The sequence below is a fragment of the Argentina silus genome, assembly GCF_951799395.1.
Source record: "Argentina silus genome assembly, chromosome: 9".
Taxonomy (NCBI): Eukaryota; Metazoa; Chordata; class Actinopteri; order Argentiniformes; family Argentinidae; genus Argentina; species Argentina silus.
This window is the reverse complement of record NC_139663.1, coordinates 17,645,106-17,664,016: the sequence shown is the minus strand read 5'-3', so window position 1 is coordinate 17,664,016 and position 18,911 is coordinate 17,645,106. Positions and strand designations below refer to the sequence as shown.

Genomic DNA, 18,911 nt, shown 5'->3' with positions numbered 1-18,911 from the left:
CACACACATACACACACACACACTCCCTAGTCCGTCGGACGGATGGACAGGCGGAGAGGGTTTTACCACGACGTAGCGCGGGGGTGAAATTGAAAGGGATGAATAGCCAAGGAACTCCAGTATCTCCAGCTCAGGACCAATCACTGCCTACGCTGGGGTTTATTCAAATGAGGAATGATGTCATGCCTCAAGTCACCCTACTTTCTTTCTCCCCCATCCTTCTCAAGTTCCTCCGGTAGTCGCCCCCTTCCCGTATCCCTCCACCCGTTTTTCCCGCGCCCACACCCCTCTCTCCATGCCCGAGTGCACGATGCTGCGCACACCTCCCGCGGTTTCTTTCAACGGTGCATTCACTCCACACAATGGTGGCATGGAAGGGTCCTACATGGTTCTGCATCACTGTCTTGCAGAGATTCAGCCAAAAAAATGTAACACTTACAGTAGGATAGTCGTGCTCTTTGGCGTTATCTTTGTTGCTATCGTATATTATTGTATATCAATGTGTATGTAACAACAACACGATGTAGAAGCGACGAAACTACGAGTGGAATTGGTTGATGAGTCTGACATGGGACAAACAGCCCTGCTTGTCATTAACATACTGTGCAATCAGTGGCCAGAATGTATAGAGTGTGATAAAGATCTTTGCACACAAGTGGATTAAATCAATTCCCATATATAGCTTCAATCAATATATTTACAGATATAGTGATTACAATGGTTTTCTTTGCTATGGCACATTATTTTATTGGGCAGCTCAGGATCTAACAAAAACCAATATGTTGCTTATGGAGCTAGCTAGTCTGTACTAGAGGATGCATGAGAATCACAATGCCAGTGTCTTGAGATACACCGATATTCCTCTACTGCACAATATTCTGCATGCAAATAAGACTCATAAACATGGCGGAATTGAGACATCGATTTAAGTATAAGTAAAAAATAAAATGAATACAGTAGAAGACGCTGCTGGTTGTCCAGCATTTTTCCCCTGGACAGAATTGGAGTTCCCTCCACTATTGTTGGGCGTTGTTTCACAGGCTTTTGTCTGTGTGTGCCGCTCCTAACACCAGGCTTTCTGAGACAGTCTGGGTGGGCATGCTGCCTGTCTGTCTGCTCTGCTGCTGTTCAGCTCTCCCTGCAGCAGCCTGTGCTGTGTACATGAGCCAGGCCTTTGTGCCGGGGTCTGCACTGGCAGAGCTGCATTGTGTAGTACGCCTCAGTCTCCCTATTCAAAATAGTGGAGTGTCCCTAACCTTGGTGTAGCAGTTCATCATAACACACACACACACACACGCACGCACGCACACACACACACACACACACACACACACACACACACTTAGCACATACACACACATAAACACTCTTTGTCACAAACACACACACACACACACACTCACACTCAAAATGTAGATTTCCCGAGGATGTTTACCAGTGAACTGTTGCTCAGCGGTGCACTGGCTTGTAGCCCACTGTCTTGTTGTGGTTACATTGTAACTACGGTGTTCCAGGCAATGCACAGTAGCTTGGTGCTGTTATGCCTTTGTTGATATCATTCTGAGCCTCTTTGTGATCTGTCATACGATGACCTCACCTCTCACAACTCCAGCTCTTCTCTCACTAAATCACCAGCGTGTGAAGGTCACTACTCTGGCCCACAGCCATTCACTCTGACATCATGTACTCCATTACAACCCAGTCCCACACACTTCTACTCAAACAGACATGAACAAAGAACAAAAATAGTGTAAGTCGATGCATCACGCTGAGAGGCAACAACAATAGGCAGTAGCCCACATGCAGATCCGAACCCGGAGCAAAGAGAGAGACACAGGGGAAAAGGAGAGAGAGTAGGTGGGAGATTGGGGGGTCCTACTCGTGTTGGCCTGATGCTGATAGACGTATTGGCACGGTCACCCGGGTACAACAAAGAGAGGAAGTTTTTTTCACACAGGCAGTGATGTGCGGCAGTGGAGACAGGAAGGGGCAGGGCAGTGTACCCGCCACACAGTTCCCCTGTTATTTATCTCATTGTTTTTTCCCCCCGGCCCGCAGCCCAGCTGGGGTAACGCAGCACAAAAGGACTGGCTCATACTCAAGCCCGGCAAGGCCGCTGGATATTGGGCTCCTACCTTTGAAGACACACACACACACACACACACACACACACACACACACACACACACACACACCCACGCACACACACACACACACACACACACACACACACACACACACACATACACACACACACACACACCCACCCACACACACACACACACACACACACACACACACACACACACAGGTCTAAGTGCTGCAATACAGGCTCTGTTCCGCTGTCAGCCCAGCAACACAAAGAGAGAAACAGGCTTTGTAGGAGAGAGAAGGCGTAGTAGAGACACACCCATCGTATCAAATAGTCGCCATCTTCAGTGGATATACACACAGAGATGTCTGAGAAATAGATGAACACAGGTATTTTATATGGCAGTGATTCCAACACGGCACATTGTATGCCTACATGTGGAGTCCGAGCGTCACGAGAGGACTGTGAATACCAGGCTCACACAGGTTAACACACGCTAGTGCAGCTGCTGCCGCTCCTCTGTGTGCGCAGCATGGTGTCTCCGGAGAACAGAGCATGCCAAGACAGCATATCATTAACATGCTGCATGCTAACACACTGCCAAACACAGGCTATGTCCCACTTGAAGAACACACATGATGCAACACACATAGCCGTGTTGATGTGTACAATATTTTCAACAGAGCCTAATAGCATTGCAACATACTAACTGGAGACATCGTGTTTTTGCATAACATAACTATAAACATTTGGATGATATACATTTGAAATTAAAAGCATATTGGTCATGAACTAGTCATTCAGAATGCAGTAATAACGCCTCACTGTCTTTATGCATCATACAGTGCAACTCATGCTCACCTCAAAGTCTCACTTCAGGCCTGCAGAGAAGAGGCCTTATGTCCCATGTTGTTGTTGCTAGCTTTAGGGCGACTCTGTTTAATTGGCATCACCCTGAAACCTGATGATGTCCAGGCTAATTCCTGGCTGTTGGTGGAGTGTAAGTGCTTCCCCAACCCTGGCTGCATCCTGCTGTAAATAATGCATGCTGGTACTAAGGGTATTGGACAGCAGCTCTCTCCTACCGTACCACTCAGACATGGCTGCATTAAGAGTACTGAGTGTGCAGATCTCTGCCCTGATCTTTCCCCTCCTGTACTCTCTCATCCTATTAACCATTTGTTTGTTCGTGTCTTCAATTATGTGCATTTATCTGTGCTTGCTGGGTAGTGCTTATCTCGAGGTCGAGTGTGGTGGAGTGTAACATGGTCAACTGTAGAAGCAAGCTGCTGAACGTTCATGGTCTTGGCATTGTTCTGCTGTTTTGTGTTTTCTTTTGTCTGTTTTTTTTTTGTTCTCTCCATGTAAACTGTTTCCCGTCTCACCCCTCTCTCCCCTCCCTGTGTTTCTGTTACCCCTCCTTTCTTTATATTGCCTCTTAGGCAGTTATTGATTTCCTATGACTGGCTGGCTGGTGGTGCTGGTGGCGGATGCAGACAGAGGCTACTCTCTCCCCCTAGTGGTGCCATGATACCACCACAGTCCTCGAACACAGACGGACAGGCCAACGCCTGAGGTGAGGACCAATACTGATGATCTGAACTGGTACAATGAATTCACAGAGAATCTCACTATCTGTACATGTACTGTACATGCATAACCATGTACAACTCTGTGATGATGCAATAGGTGTGGCCCTGTAAATTCATAACAAGTCAAGCATTAAACCACTGAAACTGCTTACAGGAGGAAGTGGTTGTTCTGCCTCAGTGATCAAGAAGAAGATGAGAAGACATTGACAGCAGGCTAAAAAGTAGTGACTTGGATCCACCTCACCAGCATATGAGCCTGGGTTACTAATCTCAGTTGGGCACTGGTGGAAATAAAGAGCAAACTTGACACCATTTCAACAATCTTTTTTTTAAATGTTTATTGGAGGGGGTTATAAATAGCCATGCTCATCCTGTTAAGGCATTGATATACATTTAACATCAGTCTAGTCTAATATAGGGGTAGTTCAAGAGGTAAAACAAAAAACAGCATCATGATAAATTAACATGTTAGCAAAGTATACAAACACGTAGTAAAAAATACAGTACTAGGTGCCGACTAAAATCATCCTTTGAGAGACAACATCTCTTCTCGGGGACTACTGACATGTCCCTTACACAGTGCCCTACTCCTTCTGAATGTCCCATACACATCATATTTTACATCACTTCAAGCTTTGTCAGACTGTTTGTCCCTCATGTCAATCTCAAGCAAGATCTAAATGAGGTAAACATATTCATAAATCATTTTTTTCCTTCTTGTCAAAGATTGCTGATTTATTCAAGTAAACTGCATCAGAACAGTGCATTCTGGGTAGGCATCAATGAGTTCTTTCTTCATTTTGTCTCGCCAATTTCACCCTTCATTATAGCATCTTGACAACTCTCTCCGTTTCCTTTGATCCCTGTAGGAATCTTGTGTCGTGAAAAAGTAATTTTTCCTGTCTAATAAACACAACTACTAAACCCTGTCATACAGTAGAATTAGATAATCCCTTCAGTAGGTTTCTCAGTTGGAACAGATAAAATAACATAATTCAACCATGTTTAGTCAGCAAATGAAGAATTGGACCACACCGTTGTTTTTGTAGAACAAATCAAGTCACAGATTAAATAAACAAATCGCTTCCCTTCAGTGCATTGGCTTCAATGTCACTCTCACTGACAATGTCAAGACAAGGTCATGTAAAAATACAGACTGAAACATCTGTCACAGCATCTGGCACAATGGTCAGCCTATACAAATATTCATACAGATGAGTTAAAAAACAACATTGAAGAATGTTAAAATGTTTTACATATTTTACAATATGCAGTCTGTACAGTGCACTTAGGACCCACTAAAGGGCCCAGTCTCTCAGTGCATTAGTGTGCAGGCCTGGGTCACCTGGGTCTTTACTGCATAGGCTTCATACATATTGATGACTGACTATATGGCTTCAGGGCCTGTCCTTCTCCATGCACTCATCTCATCCACAGGAAGATAAGAACAAAGGGAATACGACTGAGGAGTGAGGGGAGAAACAGGGAGCAGCTTCCACTGAAAATGCTGCAGTTGCTAATGCATATATACATCTTATTGGTTTGTATGTTCTAGCCAGTTTGTCTGTCTGCTTTTGTGTGTGTATGTGTCAACTTGGAGATTCAGAGGACACACATGGAGTCCAGGAGGACCATAACACACAGACCATCACCCAGGAGTTTGCACAATTATTACAAATAAAGTCCTATTCAGTTAGACATAGTAGGACATGTGTGTGAAATCAAAATCATCTCAGAAAAAAGGAGCTATTGTGCAATGTAAAACTACTATATAACTACTATATGATTATCAACTGGCATGTACTGTACTCGCCCTCTGACTATGAATATTTCTTGTTAGCATAAAAAACCCAATGGACTGGCATTTTAAATATATTAGTTAATAAATCATTCATGTGGAATCTGACAAGGGTAGAAGCTGGCTTGTACCGTAGGTTGTGCTGTACCAGTGTGAATTAAAATGCAGCACTGTGCCCGAACCAACAGAAGACAGTGTATTCCTCCAAGGTCAGTTCATCCACAAGGCAGCATTCTCCCATTGGTGGATCTGAAAAAACAGAATTACCATTCAATGTCACTGAAATGGAGATTACTACAAAGACAGAAACATCAGTCCCTGACTGACACACACACTCTAACACACTCTCCCGCTCCCTTTGGCATACGCTTTCCCTCTCGCCCCTCTCTTTCCCATCCTCCATCCCTCCCTCCCTCCCTCCCTCTCACCCATTCTCTCTCCCTCCCTCCCTCCCTCTCTCCCTCCCACCCATTCTCTCTCCCTCCCTCCCTCTCTCCCTCCCACCCATTCTCTCTCCCTCCCTCCCTCTCTCCCTCCCACCCATTCTCTCTCCCTCCCTCTCTCCCTCCCTCTCTCCCTCCCACCCATTCTCTCTCCCTCCCTCCCTCCCTCCCTCTCTCCCTCCCACCCATTCTCTCTCCCTCCCTCCCTCTCTCCCTCCCACCCATTCTCTCTCCCTCCCTCTCTCCCTCCTTCTCTGCTCTCCTCTCCTCCTTACCAGTCACAGCAGCAGAAGAATGAGCAGGATGACGCCTCTGGACCCTGGAACTTTCCGGAGCTGGGTGTGTCTGTACACTCCGCTATGAAGGCATGCAGGTCTGTGATGTGCACCTGCTCCTGGGTTTGTGCCTACAGATAGACAAACAGTGCTTTAATGAGACTAGTGTGTCACATCAAAGATCCTGGTCCACCATCTATTGTACCATCTCACCCATCTTTCTCCATTCAAGTCTGTATCACTAGCTCCACCAGCTCCATCTCTCAACATATTGCTTCTCTCTTCTAATTCTCCACCTTTACATTTCTCTGCTATGTATTCATCCATCCTCCCGCTTTCCTTTACCTACTCTCAGTTCATTCCACCCTCCATTCCCCTCCATCTTCTCTCTATTCCCCATCCCTCCCCCTGCCTCATCGCCCTCCCTCCCTCCCTCCCCCCGTCTCACCCCCCTCCCACCACCCCCCCTCCCTCCAACCCCCACCCCCCTCCGTACCATGATGGTGTCGTAGGCTCCGGTGATGAGTGCGATGAAGAGCGACAGCACCATGTAGATGAAGAGGGAGATGAAGGTGTAGAGGTACACCTGGCTGAACACCCACACTAGCGTGCCGCTCCGCTGCTGCATCTCAGCAAACGTCACAAACATGTCGTCACCGTTGATCAGAGAGAACAGGCACTCAGACACCTTGGACAGAGAACGGAACTGAAGGGAGGGAGAGAGAAGGGCCAATGCGTTAGAAGATGTATTCTTATTATCATAGGTTCAGTCATTGACAATATTAGACAAACAGGATACGCTGAAGGACAAATTCAGCCGTTGCCAGTTGCTCTCGAGGCTTTTAGGAGATCGCTCAGTGGCTCGGAAGAGAGTGCAGTTAACTGCTGTTTGAATTTGTGTGTGTGTGTGTGTGTGTGTGTGTTACCATGTACCTTGGCATGATAGGGCCCTAGCACAATCCATCCACAGAAGCAGTAGCCCAGGTAGATGGCAGCTACACAGCAAATGAAGCGGATCACGTTGGGGAACGCAGCCCGCAGTGTCACAATTAAGATCTATGAGATAAAGAGGGAGGGAGCGGGATGGAGAGGGGAAGAGAGAGAGAGAGAGAGAGAGAGAGAAAGAGAGAGAGAGAGAGAACACGTCAGACTAATTTACACATGAAAGAGAAAAGAGGTGGGAAGTGATGCAAAGCTGAGTGAGAAAGCCATTAAACTAAATTGCCAGTGTGTACTTTTGTGTGACTGTATGTGATTATGTATGTATGTATGTATGTATGTATGTATGTATGTATGTATGTATGTATGTGTGTGTGTATGTGTGTGTGTGTGTGTGTGTGTGTATGTGTGTGTGTGTGTATGTATATGTATGTGTGTGTGTATGTATGTGTGTGTGTGTGTATGTATGTGTGTGTGTTACTCACATTGTACTTTTGGAAAAAACTGAGGTAGCGAATGACTCCCACCCACACCAGTAGAGTAGAGGTTCCGAGCAGGATCCCACACACGTCATACGACGACAAGTTCTAGAACACAGAGTCAATCAAATCATTTGTAATTACATTATTCATGCTCATCTTTCAGGATTGGAAGAGGCATGGAAAGCAAGATGGTCAAAATTAGGGCTGTCAGTTGATTAAAACAATTGCCAACAGTTGATCAATTTTTTCCAATTAGGTGATTCATTTACTGATTGGGGGTGTGGATTAAGTAAATCTGGTAAATTTCTGTGCGTTTAGCAAAATCAGCATCATGTGTGTAACAGTAGCCTCACAACAGGAATGCATAGAAATGATCATGGAGATTGCATCATCATCCTCATCATCATCCTCATCTGCAGGTGTTATGTTTGTGTTATGTTTTTAATGACTGGCATTTGACCTTTTCCTAACCCTCCTCCAGCCGGTGCCATAGGGCGCCTAGGGGTGAGCAAAACAATTAGATCACGTACAGTAAAGTGATGAAATGAATCAGATTAAAGCCGATCCATTTTTTAAATTAAATTAGTTCAACTTACTAAAGCAATAGTTGATGAATCGGTCCGATGAATCTAATATACTTTATAGTCATTATTGTTCTGTTTTACCTTGGACTCTATGCCAATCTTGATGAAGCTGCCCGTGATGGTGAACATGTCACTGATGATGAGCAGGATGTACCAGCCGTTGATGAACTCCATCCTGTCTCCCCAACACACACACCGACTCAGCCTCTGTCTGAAGAACTGCACATACTCCTGTCAGACAGACAGACAGACAGACAGACACACAGACAGACACAGACAGACAGACACACAGACAGACAGAGAGACAGACAGGAAAGACATACGAACAAAGAAAACAAAGAGGAAGCGAACATGTCATGGGATTTCAATGTGGTGTCTGTACATCCATGCCCCCACTCTTTACTCTGATCTCTCTATCCTTTAATCCTCTTTTCTCTTACATGTTGTAGAACGAGTCCTCTGAGGATGGAGCGACCACAAAGCAGCAGAGACAGCAGACACACAATGGCCACCAGCATGTCAAAAGCCTCCCTTGCATAGTTCTCCGCTAGGGGGAGAGGAGAGGGGGGAGAGACGACAGACGAGAAAGAGTGGGTGTTGATTGGGTCCAAAAGGGAAGATTAAAAGGGAAGATTAATCGCAAAAGAATAGAAGATTAATCACAACTTTTGCCCCACAATAAATATGTCTGCCCTTCCATCTTATCCATCCATCCCTCTCTCACCATGTCCGGACACATTGGGGTCTTTACACTCCTTGATGGAGGCCTGGTTGTGCAGACTGACCTTCACTCTGCCGCTGTGAGCCTTGTTATCCATCACAATCTGACAACAGACAGAGACAAGATGTTTGGTAAACTCTGACTCAGACCTTCATGTATGGAACTGCACACTCACTCAGTGAGGCAAATTCTTATCTCTGGGCTTATCTTCAAATACATATATTTATCTCTCTTCTCTCTCTCATATATATATATATTACTGAAGAAATGGCCATTTCACAGTTCATCAAATGTGACATTTTTCCAAAAGTTGTCTGGTACAGTTTTAGTGTGTAAGAAAAAAATTGAGAAGATGATCTAATTTCATCATTGATTATCTCTGTCCTCTCATCAAGTTGTGTCTGATCCCATGACCTTATAACAGAGCTGTGTATCTATCTATAAGATCATATAAGATACAGTGATATTATCTATAAAATACAGTGCACAGTATGGGGCTGTTCAGCAGCTAACTGACCGTGATGGCGAAGGTGTAGCAGTCAGGGATCTCATTGTTGATGATGGTCTGGAGGTTGATGGCCTTCAGCTGGAACTGAATGGTTATGTTAATCAGCCTGGGGACCAGCAAAGAGGGGATGGCAGAACCAACATCCAGTTAGACAAATGTATTCATTCAATACAATTTTAAATATCAGTTATTGAGACTGATACCAACCGATGTTAATGTTACATAATGAAAAAAACTCTTGAATGGGCAATCATAAGGAATTGAAACTAATTAGTCTAAAATACCCATGAGTGAGAGAGTGAGCAGGACTACTAGGAAGAGTGAGTGGCAGAAATGCACAGAGAGAGAGATAATTGTGTATCTCACTTGTGAAACTTGAGTGTGAAATTTTTGTAGTCACTGTGTGCAGGAGAAGGGGGGTCTGGAAGGGGGTTCACTCCAATGCAATCTACAAGGGACCGAAGCATGACATTAGAGGACGGTGAGAGAGAGGAACAAAAGCTGAAAGTCATTAGAATTTCCAAAGCCACTTTATGTCACATTTAAAAGCATGTGAGACTTTCCAGCTGTTGGAAAAGTATTACCTTATTTTCCCATGAATTCCAAAAATATAATTCCTAACGTCCTTTCAACCTTAAGTTTTAAGACAGAGAGAAATGTCTGTCTAGTTTCCAACCATGGTCTGTCTGCTACAGACAAGATTTTGCACAAGCATGCATGGCCAAACCACATTTAACTATATGTACAACTAAACAGCCATTTTTTTTTTTTAAATCAGCAGATGTATCCAATGCCAACTCTCTTCATGTTTTGGTTGGCCTATATTGGTGGAAAGGGGAAACATGACTTCTATGGTGTGGTTTTTTACAGAAACTATTCTCATCTCTGAAAGTAGGGCACAGTTACTGGGCACCTCCTGACATATATGGAGCAGGAGCCCTGAATCACTGTCACAGTCACTTCCTCATAGGCCCAAGGAGGACTAATAGGCCGCCATTTTTTGATGCTAAATACCTGGAGGGGGAATTTGATGGACAACTTAATGACAGGGGAGAAAAATATGCATGGGAGAATGAAGCCATCGTACCGGTGACAATGTGGGGGTCGATGTCAAAGGTGTCGTTAACTGGGTCGATGCTGCCCCTCTTGTAGTACCGCTGGCACAAGGAGAGGGCACTTCCATTCACACCCTCCCCCAACACATACGCATACTGCCCTACTGATGTCTGGGGTAGAGCCAGGTACTGAGAAAGAGCAGTAAGTATGTATTATACAGCTCCATATATAACATAAAACCATAAGATAGAATGTGGACCTAAAATTAAGACAGTATAACAACAACAAATTCACAAGATGTAAATGTTATGTCCTGTAGGTGTTTGAGTGGTACTGCAGAATAAGTACCTGTTCTATGGCATAATAGATGTGGCTGTAGAGTTCACCCTGTGTGTGGACAGCCCGTGAGGAGTCCTCCTGGTATTTGAGGAAAAGGTGTTTGAAGGACGCTGTGTTCTCGTCCTTGAATGTCACCACCATCTGGTTACTCAGTCCAAACAGCACCAACTAGGACAGGGACGGACAGGTGGATTGAGGTTCAGCAACACACAAAAGCAATGGACAAATCCCTTCAGAGATAATACTTCAAATTCTACATCAAACAATAAGGTTAGAGCTTGTGTGTGCGTACAGTATGTCTCCTATGTATGTACTGGGCAACTCATGCTCAATGTAACTCTTAATTAGAACGGCAGGATGTTTTGTCATTTGTGTAAATGCACAGTGATGACACATTTCCATCCTCAGATGGGCAATAAAGGTCTATTCTACTCTGTTCAGTCTTTTAAAACCCACTAAGAGTGCAGTGCCCACCTGCACAGTGACGATGATGATCTTGAGCAACTGCAGGCCCAGTTTGAAGGGCTTGCGGCCCTTGGCGTGGTACTTGTCACAGGGGCTCATGAAGAAGTACTTAAGCTTCCTCCGCAGTGCCTCCTCGTCCTGCTGCTGCTGCCGGAACTCCGACCCCACCAGGCCCATGAGACGAGGGTTACCACTGATACCACTGATGAGGTCATGGGAGCCAAAGCCACTCACAGACGACAACAGCCTGTCCTTCTCTGAAAGACACAATGAGAAAGGCATACTGAGGTGTGTTGCTCTTGCCATTGAATATGGCATATCTGACAGGACATTCATGTAGCTGATATTGTATACATAGCCTCAGATTCTGGGTTCCAAGGTCAGTAATACTGGGTCAGTGAACATAACCCCTATCTAAAGGATGTGTATGTGGCAATGGAAGCATCATTGCTGTAATAACCAATTAATCTATTATTAAAATCTTTATGTCAAAATGACAATAATTTGTCCAATTAAATTGTTTATCGTTTAAATATAGCCCATGCTGAACTATGAATGAATACACCCTTGCCATTTGACATAGGTAGTGTTGACCGCATTAATGACAGTTCCCTCTAGACAATGCAATAGTACATCTCTTATGTTAATTGCCAAAAAAACATGCATCATATGATACATATAAATAAACATGTTTTTAAAGAGAACATTCAGGATGCGCTAATAAACTAACCTGTGCCGTCTTGGATACAAGTGTAACTCGAAGATGCCATGGTAATCCTTCAGTGAATTAGTTCATAAAAATAACATTGAGGCCATCAACTGAAACCATTCATATTGGTGACCGAAATAAACATCGAGGGCAAAAAAGACAACAGTCCCAAGGATGCTGATAAAAGACACCGAACCGTAAATAAACAATGATCTCAGCTTCCTATATGATCACGTGACCATGACCATGTGACAGTGTACCCGTGTGAATGTTATGATGGTAAATCCAGTTAATTCAGCCCGGATGAGTTGAATATGTGCTTTACTGTCAAGTTATCATGTATAGAATTATCAAATTACTGAATACAACGCGTTGGCACTCCAAGTGGAAAGAAAGACTTTATTCATAGCTGCATAATGAGCACGCAACCTCCCACTAGCTGCATTTGTCCCATAGAATTGATTAATCTTTATTTCAGTTATTTTATTTCAATTCACAATTTTCACAGAGATAAACAACACTATTCCAAACACGTCTGAATAGTGACACATACAGAGAGCACAGTTGCAATCCAATAACTTATACCAACCTGTCAAACAGGCTTTCGAAGAGGAGAGACTAAGCAGGCCACCATGGCCCACATAAATGTTGCTCTATGAAAATAACATTTCTTATCATTTAAACAACATTTGAGTATATAATGGCAGTGTTTAATTGGTTGCACTGTGTTATTATTGTCACTCCAAGGTGGAGATTCAACCATGTATAGACAGTACTTCTATGCTTTTACACCAAGAGGTGGGTGGATGTGACACATCGTCTTACGTGGGTTGATCCGATGTCATTCAGAGATGCTTTCACTACACACAGTATCACAAATAAAAGAGATGACATTGATGTAATTTCCATGAAGCATCTTGAGAGCTGGTTTGAAATACACAATGTGTCAGGATGTCTTGTGTGTGTGTGAAGGAGTCTTCGACTTCAGAGTTGACTGACAGAAGATTCACTGGAAGACACACATTTCCACAACTTAATTGGAGGCTCAAATTGACAATTCTTGGTCCAAATGTGGCTCAGTATTGGACTCAACACACTAATCACTCGCATTAATTCACTCAGGCATTGAGATACTAACTCAGTCTATTTAACTGCTCAATGCCGTTGCCTCATTTCATTCAGCAGTAAGTTCTGTCATCAAATCGCCAAAACATTCTGTAGATTCATAACTCCAAAATCCTTACATTCAGACACAAACCATAGAGCACTCAATCAGTCAGTCCTCACCTCTCATTACTGTACCAGAGCAAAAGGAGAACACATTAGTGAATACATGACCATCCTATTCTATCTAACATTCTCTCCAGTCTCTCCTATCTGCCGTCAAGTGCCTTGTCTCGGGCGATCACAGACTCGTCAAACTTGATCATGAGCGTGGTGCCTTTGTGCCAGTGGGCAGTGACTTTGGCAGGGAAGCCGCTGTGTGTCAAGATGGCCTCCACAATGCCAGCGGTGAAGGCAGCACAGTTCAGGGTACTGTTCTCCTTGGGGACAGAGATGAAAGCGTTGATGAGGGGATCCTTTTCGATGATATAGTAGGTCTTGTCATCGTCGTTGGCCTGCTCCAGCTTGTCAGCCTCCTTACCGAACAGGGCTTTCCACACAGACACCTATGGTATGAATAAGATAAGACAGACAATAAGACATTGCTCCAGCATTCTGACAGTGATAGCTCGACTATAGACAAAAGCCAATGTCACACACGTTATCATCTACCTTGCTTGAACCCATGCAATTATACATACCTTGACGAAGAGCAGTATGTTGAGCACCTTGGTCTCCCTCTTCCCATTCTTTTCCCGCAGCACCAGTACATCCAGCATACTCGCCCCGACACTCTGTCCCATGTCCGCCAGGCGGGTCTGCAGCTCGGACACAGAGTACACATGGCTCTGGCAGTACTGCACAATCTCTGAGAACAACAGTGCGAAGGCATTCACACTGACTTCGGTCTTGGGTCGGGTTAGGGGCCGCTCCAGAATGTTTGATTTCCCACTCGGGAATCGAGTATCCATTTTCTGAATGGGAGAAAAGGCAACATCAACAAACACTAGTGATAGCCGATGATACTAGCTAGCTAGTTCGACAAATACAGCAACGCAGTAAATAATCAATCAAATACATGGCTAGTTAGTTTGAACCAATGGGAAATAATTTCATTGGTCATTCAAATATAAAATGTCACAACAATATCCCCCGTACCGTTTTTCAATTGTTTTTAGCTTGCCGATGAGCTGTGAAGGACGAACTTCCTTTTCTGGTCACGTGTTTTGCTGGGAATAAGCTTGCTCCTCGTCCAATGCACTGATCTACGGTCAGTTTTCCGTGCAAACATAATATGACAAGATGGTGCTGAAAGGCAGCTCACTAGTGTCACCTACTGTTCAACTTGAAACCAGATACACTTGAGACCAGACAAACAGGCTCGACCATGGGCTCAAACAGAGAACCTGGCTCTACACACGAATCTAGAATCGAGACTACTATGGTTCTAAACCATGTCTGTTGTTATCATGAACATTGACATTGATAAGACAAGATGCTTCCTAAGGGGATTTGAGGGTGCTTTACAAAGTGGACAGGACTGAGTAGGCTACTTAACAGAAGGTGGTTACTTAAAGGTTACTTAAATTGGTATTCCATGTCACCATTTAAAAGTTTCTTACTTTTGGGCAAACATTCACACCTTGGGTTGTGTACTTTTATAATGGTCATGGAATCAAGCATCCACATTGACAGACAATGTAATCCATTGTTTAATTACATTGTTATATTGAGTATGGCAGTCATTCTTTTACTACAGAATGTTCATAATGATACAAGAACATCAGCTAATACTCATGATGCAAATGTTTTATTTTTGGTTGATGCTGATGTGGTGGGTTATTGAGCGGAAGCTCAGGAATCCGATCCCTGTTTGCCTGGTAGACTTGTGGTAGGTAGAGATTCTCCCTGAGCTCCCTGTCTCCCATGATGGAGACCCCTAAATCTCATCCTGGGGGTCTTGGTTCCCCTCACCTTCATCACTAGAATCATAAGTAACATGGAGGACTAAGACACAGTGTGTGCACTACATATGTCTGCTGTAAACACACAATAATTGCAGATCATGGGGATACTCTTTAACTTTTGTGAACATTTTGAAAACTAGGCTTGATTTCGTTATACATTGTTAACAAAAGTTACCCAGACGACTCATTGATGAAATTTGTCAAATGCCTCTCATGTGAGTGTGAATTAGAGCCATATGAAGTACCTGCGGACATAGAATAAGATGTAGGCAGTTGGTGCCCTGCCCCTCAGCACAGTGACCTCATCAGTCCTCCGCACCGTCGAGTCACTGAGACTGAGCCACCGACTGCCTTGGTCCACAGACACATCACTCACATAGTGGCCTGTGGAACAAGGGAAATAGAATGTTGCACTCATGGTTTGGTGTGTGTGTGTGTGTGTGTGTGTGTGTGTGTGTGTGTGTGTGTGTGTGTGTGTGTGTATGTGTGTGTGTGTGTGTGTGTGTGTGTGTGTGACATAGAATAGTTACCTGAATTCACAGTTTTCCCCAGATGAGAAACCACACTTGAGAGCTTGTAAGTGTGCTGGCCTCTCTGTAATGAAACATATTCAATGATAGGATTGCTATTTCTGCTGAAGAATAGGCCTCATACAGTGTTATAAACTTTTCAGATCAGGCCACCATCTGTCCACCAACTGTCTCATCTAATTCTAATTCTGATCTCCTGTTTCTTGTCTCTCTCTCTCTCTCTCTCTCTCTCTCTCTCTCTCTCTCTCTCTCTCTCTCTTTCTCTCTCTCTCTCTCTCTCTATTCCTCCTCACCAAAGCGTCTCTCTTGTGACCTCTCTTTCTGTCCCCTGGGCTGATCGAGGCTGAGGGGTCAAATATGAATACAAATAAAACAACAGGTGAAATGGAAAACCTGCTGGTTCATGTACTCTCTTTCAACTTCAGCTTCCTTTTCAAATGCTCTTCCATAACAGTCCTCTGTCATGAGTGGGTGATGTGTGGAGTGTCTGTGATGTAATACAATGTTTTTTTGATTGGTACAAATTCCTACCATGACTGAAGCGGGTCCGTCCTGGGGAGGATGGGGGTGTGTCCTCATGTCCTCTCTCTGAGCTAGCCCTGTGTGAATAATAGCATTGAAAAATAACCCAACAATTTAGACAATTTGTGAGTCTTTGTGTTTGTACTGTATGATTGATTTGTAAACCCACATTGATATATGAAGCTCTGGTGCTGGGAGCGTCAACTCAGCTGGAATGGACATGGCATCCCTCAACTTTTTGAATTCCCCATATTCATTCATGGAGAATCTCTTCACGTGAAGCACAAGAATACTGCTTGAAGAGAGAGAGACTCAGTAGGGAAACTCACAGCAGCGACACATACACATGAACTCTTTTAAAGCAAAAATAATCCTGTTTCTTGACTTAGAGCAGGGCTCTGAAATGTAATCAGTGGAGATGAAGGGGGAACTTGCCGGGGTAGTGTGAGGAAGCTCATGGCCACGCTAGCCTTGCGACCTGAGCATACGCCACAGGTACACTCTAATTCAGATGGCTGGAAGACAAACCACAGCATTAACTGATGATATAGAATACTATCACAGTAATCAAAGCTATTGTCTCTTGTCTGTTGTCTCTCTGACCTTAAAATAGAGGTCCAGGCTCTGCTTCAGCCCAGGTGCTAGGTCCAGGGAGAGCTGGTTGAAATCCTCCTCCCTGTGCACTTCAGATTGACAGCTTCATGGGGGCAAAAAGTAGGGACAGAAATACATCAGCTTTCACATGGGCAAAATCAGACTGACACTCCATCGATTTTGTACACAGTGGTCACCATGTGGAAAAAAAAGATCTCATAAACATTACACAGATGTGAGCTGAGCTATTACCTGCTGCAGGTGCGGGTGCTCAACAGTTTAAACTCCAAGATGGCCACGGGGCAGGTGTAGGCCCCCATTGGCCTCTTCACACTTTCTCCCTCCATCTTGAGCAGGCTCAGGATGTGCAGGAGGAATTCCTGGGCGTCCTAGCAGCACAATAGGAGAGAAACAGGGAAAGTCCTTTACTTCTTCAAAAACAAACAAAGACAAGCTGTCACAGGTTCATTGAGCAGCTGGAACATACAGTAGCTTGCCTGCCTTGTACCTTACCTGCTGGTAATTCCCAGCGAATTCCTCATTATAGAGTGAGACACAGCCCTTGACGGACTGGAGGATCTTCCTCTTGACCCTCTCTGCACTGCCAGAAACCCTGGCCTTGTGCAGGTCAGCAAAGCACCTGTAGAGGGAGACAAAGAGCATGCAATCAGGTATCACTCACATTTTGTCCACAGGTTAGGCCAGTTGCCAGTGATCCATTGATACAGGTGTCAGATGTTTTTGATTCCTTTGAATGGTTGAGGTGAGGATTGAGGGGATTGAGTATCCTGAGCCTACTGTGTACGAACAAAGGCAGCTTCTACCTGGAGCTGATTGGGCAGTGTGTGTGTGCAGGTAGGTGGTGAGAAGTTCTGTACCCAAGCAGTGTGGAGGATGAGCTGTGCTTCCAGTGGACCTCCTGCTGGACTATGTCCATGCAGAAGCTGGAGAGCCCAAGGAGACACTGGAGAGTGGAGTTCATATAACACGAATTGCCGATGTTTGGCAACCTGTGGGAGGAAAGTCATCGGTAACACACCATATCCTGATTCTACACTCAGTGATTTAAAAAACAGGGTGAATATATGCATTTTCATGGCATTGTCAGTCAGAGAGTGTTTTACCCGAGCAGCTTTGGATCGTGGCTCTGTACCGACACCCGACCTCTACACCTGCTGAAGAGGCTGCTGATACCACCCTGAACAGCCAGGTGACTGGAGGAAGGAGAGACCCATGTTAGAGATCCTCCCAGCAGCAGAAACTCCACTTTACTATTAGTCTTAACCTCTCAAAACACACAGCTTAGGCTCGATGCACAAAGATTCAAATATTCCTCATGATAACAATATAGTTTGACCAAGTAGGCTGAAATAAAGGTGGCTATTGCCTACGTACCTGTCCAGGGACACAGATGAGGCCCTGGCAGGAACAGAGGGCTCTAAGGAGAGGCACACAGAGAAACACAGTAATGAGAGGGCAGCTTCATAGAAGGTCAACTCAGTATGATACCTGTACATCTATTTACAAACCTTCTACAGCAGTTCTGTGGGACACAACTCTGTGGTCCTGTGTCTGTGGGGCTGCCAGCCCCTGCTGGATCTCAGGGCTCTTGAGATCTCTGAGGAGATATATGCACATACACAATGATGATACAAAACATTTGATATGTGAGAGAAATACAGTCAGAGAATTATAATTAGTTTCAATCCAATTCACAGCTGTTGGCATGCACCCTGTACCTGATGGCCTCGATCTCTTTGTTCTCTCCATGGTGATCCAGGAGGGTAGGGGTAGAGAGATGGGAGGAGGCAACAGAGAGGAAGCCGCAGGAGATGGTGACCGAGGAGAATGAATAGGAAGTGAGAGGTTGGGGGGGAGAGGGGAGGATGATGTGGGCCAGGGAAGAAGGGTGGGTAGAAGAGGAGGGGGAGCAAGCAGAGGAGGACACTTGCAAAGGGCTGGGGGCGGTTTGGGAAGGGCAGACTAACTGAGAGGGGGTTTGGGAAGCAGGAGATCCAGGGTGGGACACAGGGAGGGATCCAACAAGAACAGCTGGAGATTCAGGGCGGGAGAGGGGAACAGGGGAAGAGCATCGGGATTGAGTAGAGTGGGAGGTCTGTGGTAGAGTTGAGGTCTTGGGTAGGGTTGAGGTCTTGGGGAGGGTGGAGGTGTTAGGGAGGGTTGAGGTCTT

The 18,911-nt window shown here is 44.8% G+C and overlaps 2 protein-coding genes across 3 annotated transcripts; both read right to left on the bottom strand.

Moving 5' to 3' along the window:
* Window positions 1–6,196: 6,196 nt before the first annotated feature.
* On the bottom strand, window positions 6,197–12,176 carry mcoln1b (mucolipin TRP cation channel 1b; the record flags this gene model as incomplete). Its single annotated transcript, XM_083676663.1, has 13 exons — window positions 12,025–12,176; window positions 11,304–11,551; window positions 10,839–10,997; window positions 10,522–10,678; window positions 9,801–9,882; window positions 9,444–9,540; window positions 8,930–9,029; window positions 8,646–8,752; window positions 8,287–8,436; window positions 7,625–7,726; window positions 7,134–7,256; window positions 6,697–6,906; window positions 6,197–6,331 (listed from the first exon to the last, which is right to left on the bottom strand). The coding sequence occupies exons 1-13, from the start codon at window positions 12,062–12,064 to the stop codon at window positions 6,197–6,199; spliced, it is 1,710 nt and encodes a 569-aa protein (XP_083532789.1). The 5' UTR covers window positions 12,065–12,176.
* Window positions 12,177–12,382: 206 nt separating this feature from the next.
* On the bottom strand, window positions 12,383–14,339 carry LOC310810306 (trafficking protein particle complex subunit 5-like). 2 transcript variants are annotated; one of them, XR_014554425.1, is made up of 4 exons: window positions 14,266–14,339; window positions 13,809–14,081; window positions 12,817–13,673; window positions 12,383–12,778 (listed from the first exon to the last, which is right to left on the bottom strand). XR_014554425.1 is itself a non-coding variant. In XM_083678005.1 (3 exons), exons 2-3 carry the CDS (start codon window positions 14,076–14,078, stop codon window positions 13,377–13,379), a joined length of 567 nt encoding a protein of 188 aa, XP_083534131.1. In that variant the 5' UTR covers window positions 14,079–14,081; window positions 14,266–14,339; the 3' UTR covers window positions 12,383–13,376. The 2 variants fall into 2 exon arrangements, 1 of the variants encoding a protein (XP_083534131.1); XM_083678005.1 differs by having other exon boundaries at window positions 12,383–13,673.
* Between the last annotated feature and the right edge of the window lie 4,572 nt (window positions 14,340–18,911).

Bases quoted from the DNA above. Each gene is read 5' to 3' on its own strand.
- LOC310810306 (XM_083678005.1), bottom strand. From the start codon at position 14,078: ATGGATACTCGATTCCCGAGTGGGAAATCAAACATTCTGGAGCGGCCC. The intron at 13,674-13,808 runs GTATGTATAATT...TTCATACCATAG, and splicing joins ACATACTGCTCTTCGTCAAG to GTGTCTGTGTGGAAAGCCCT.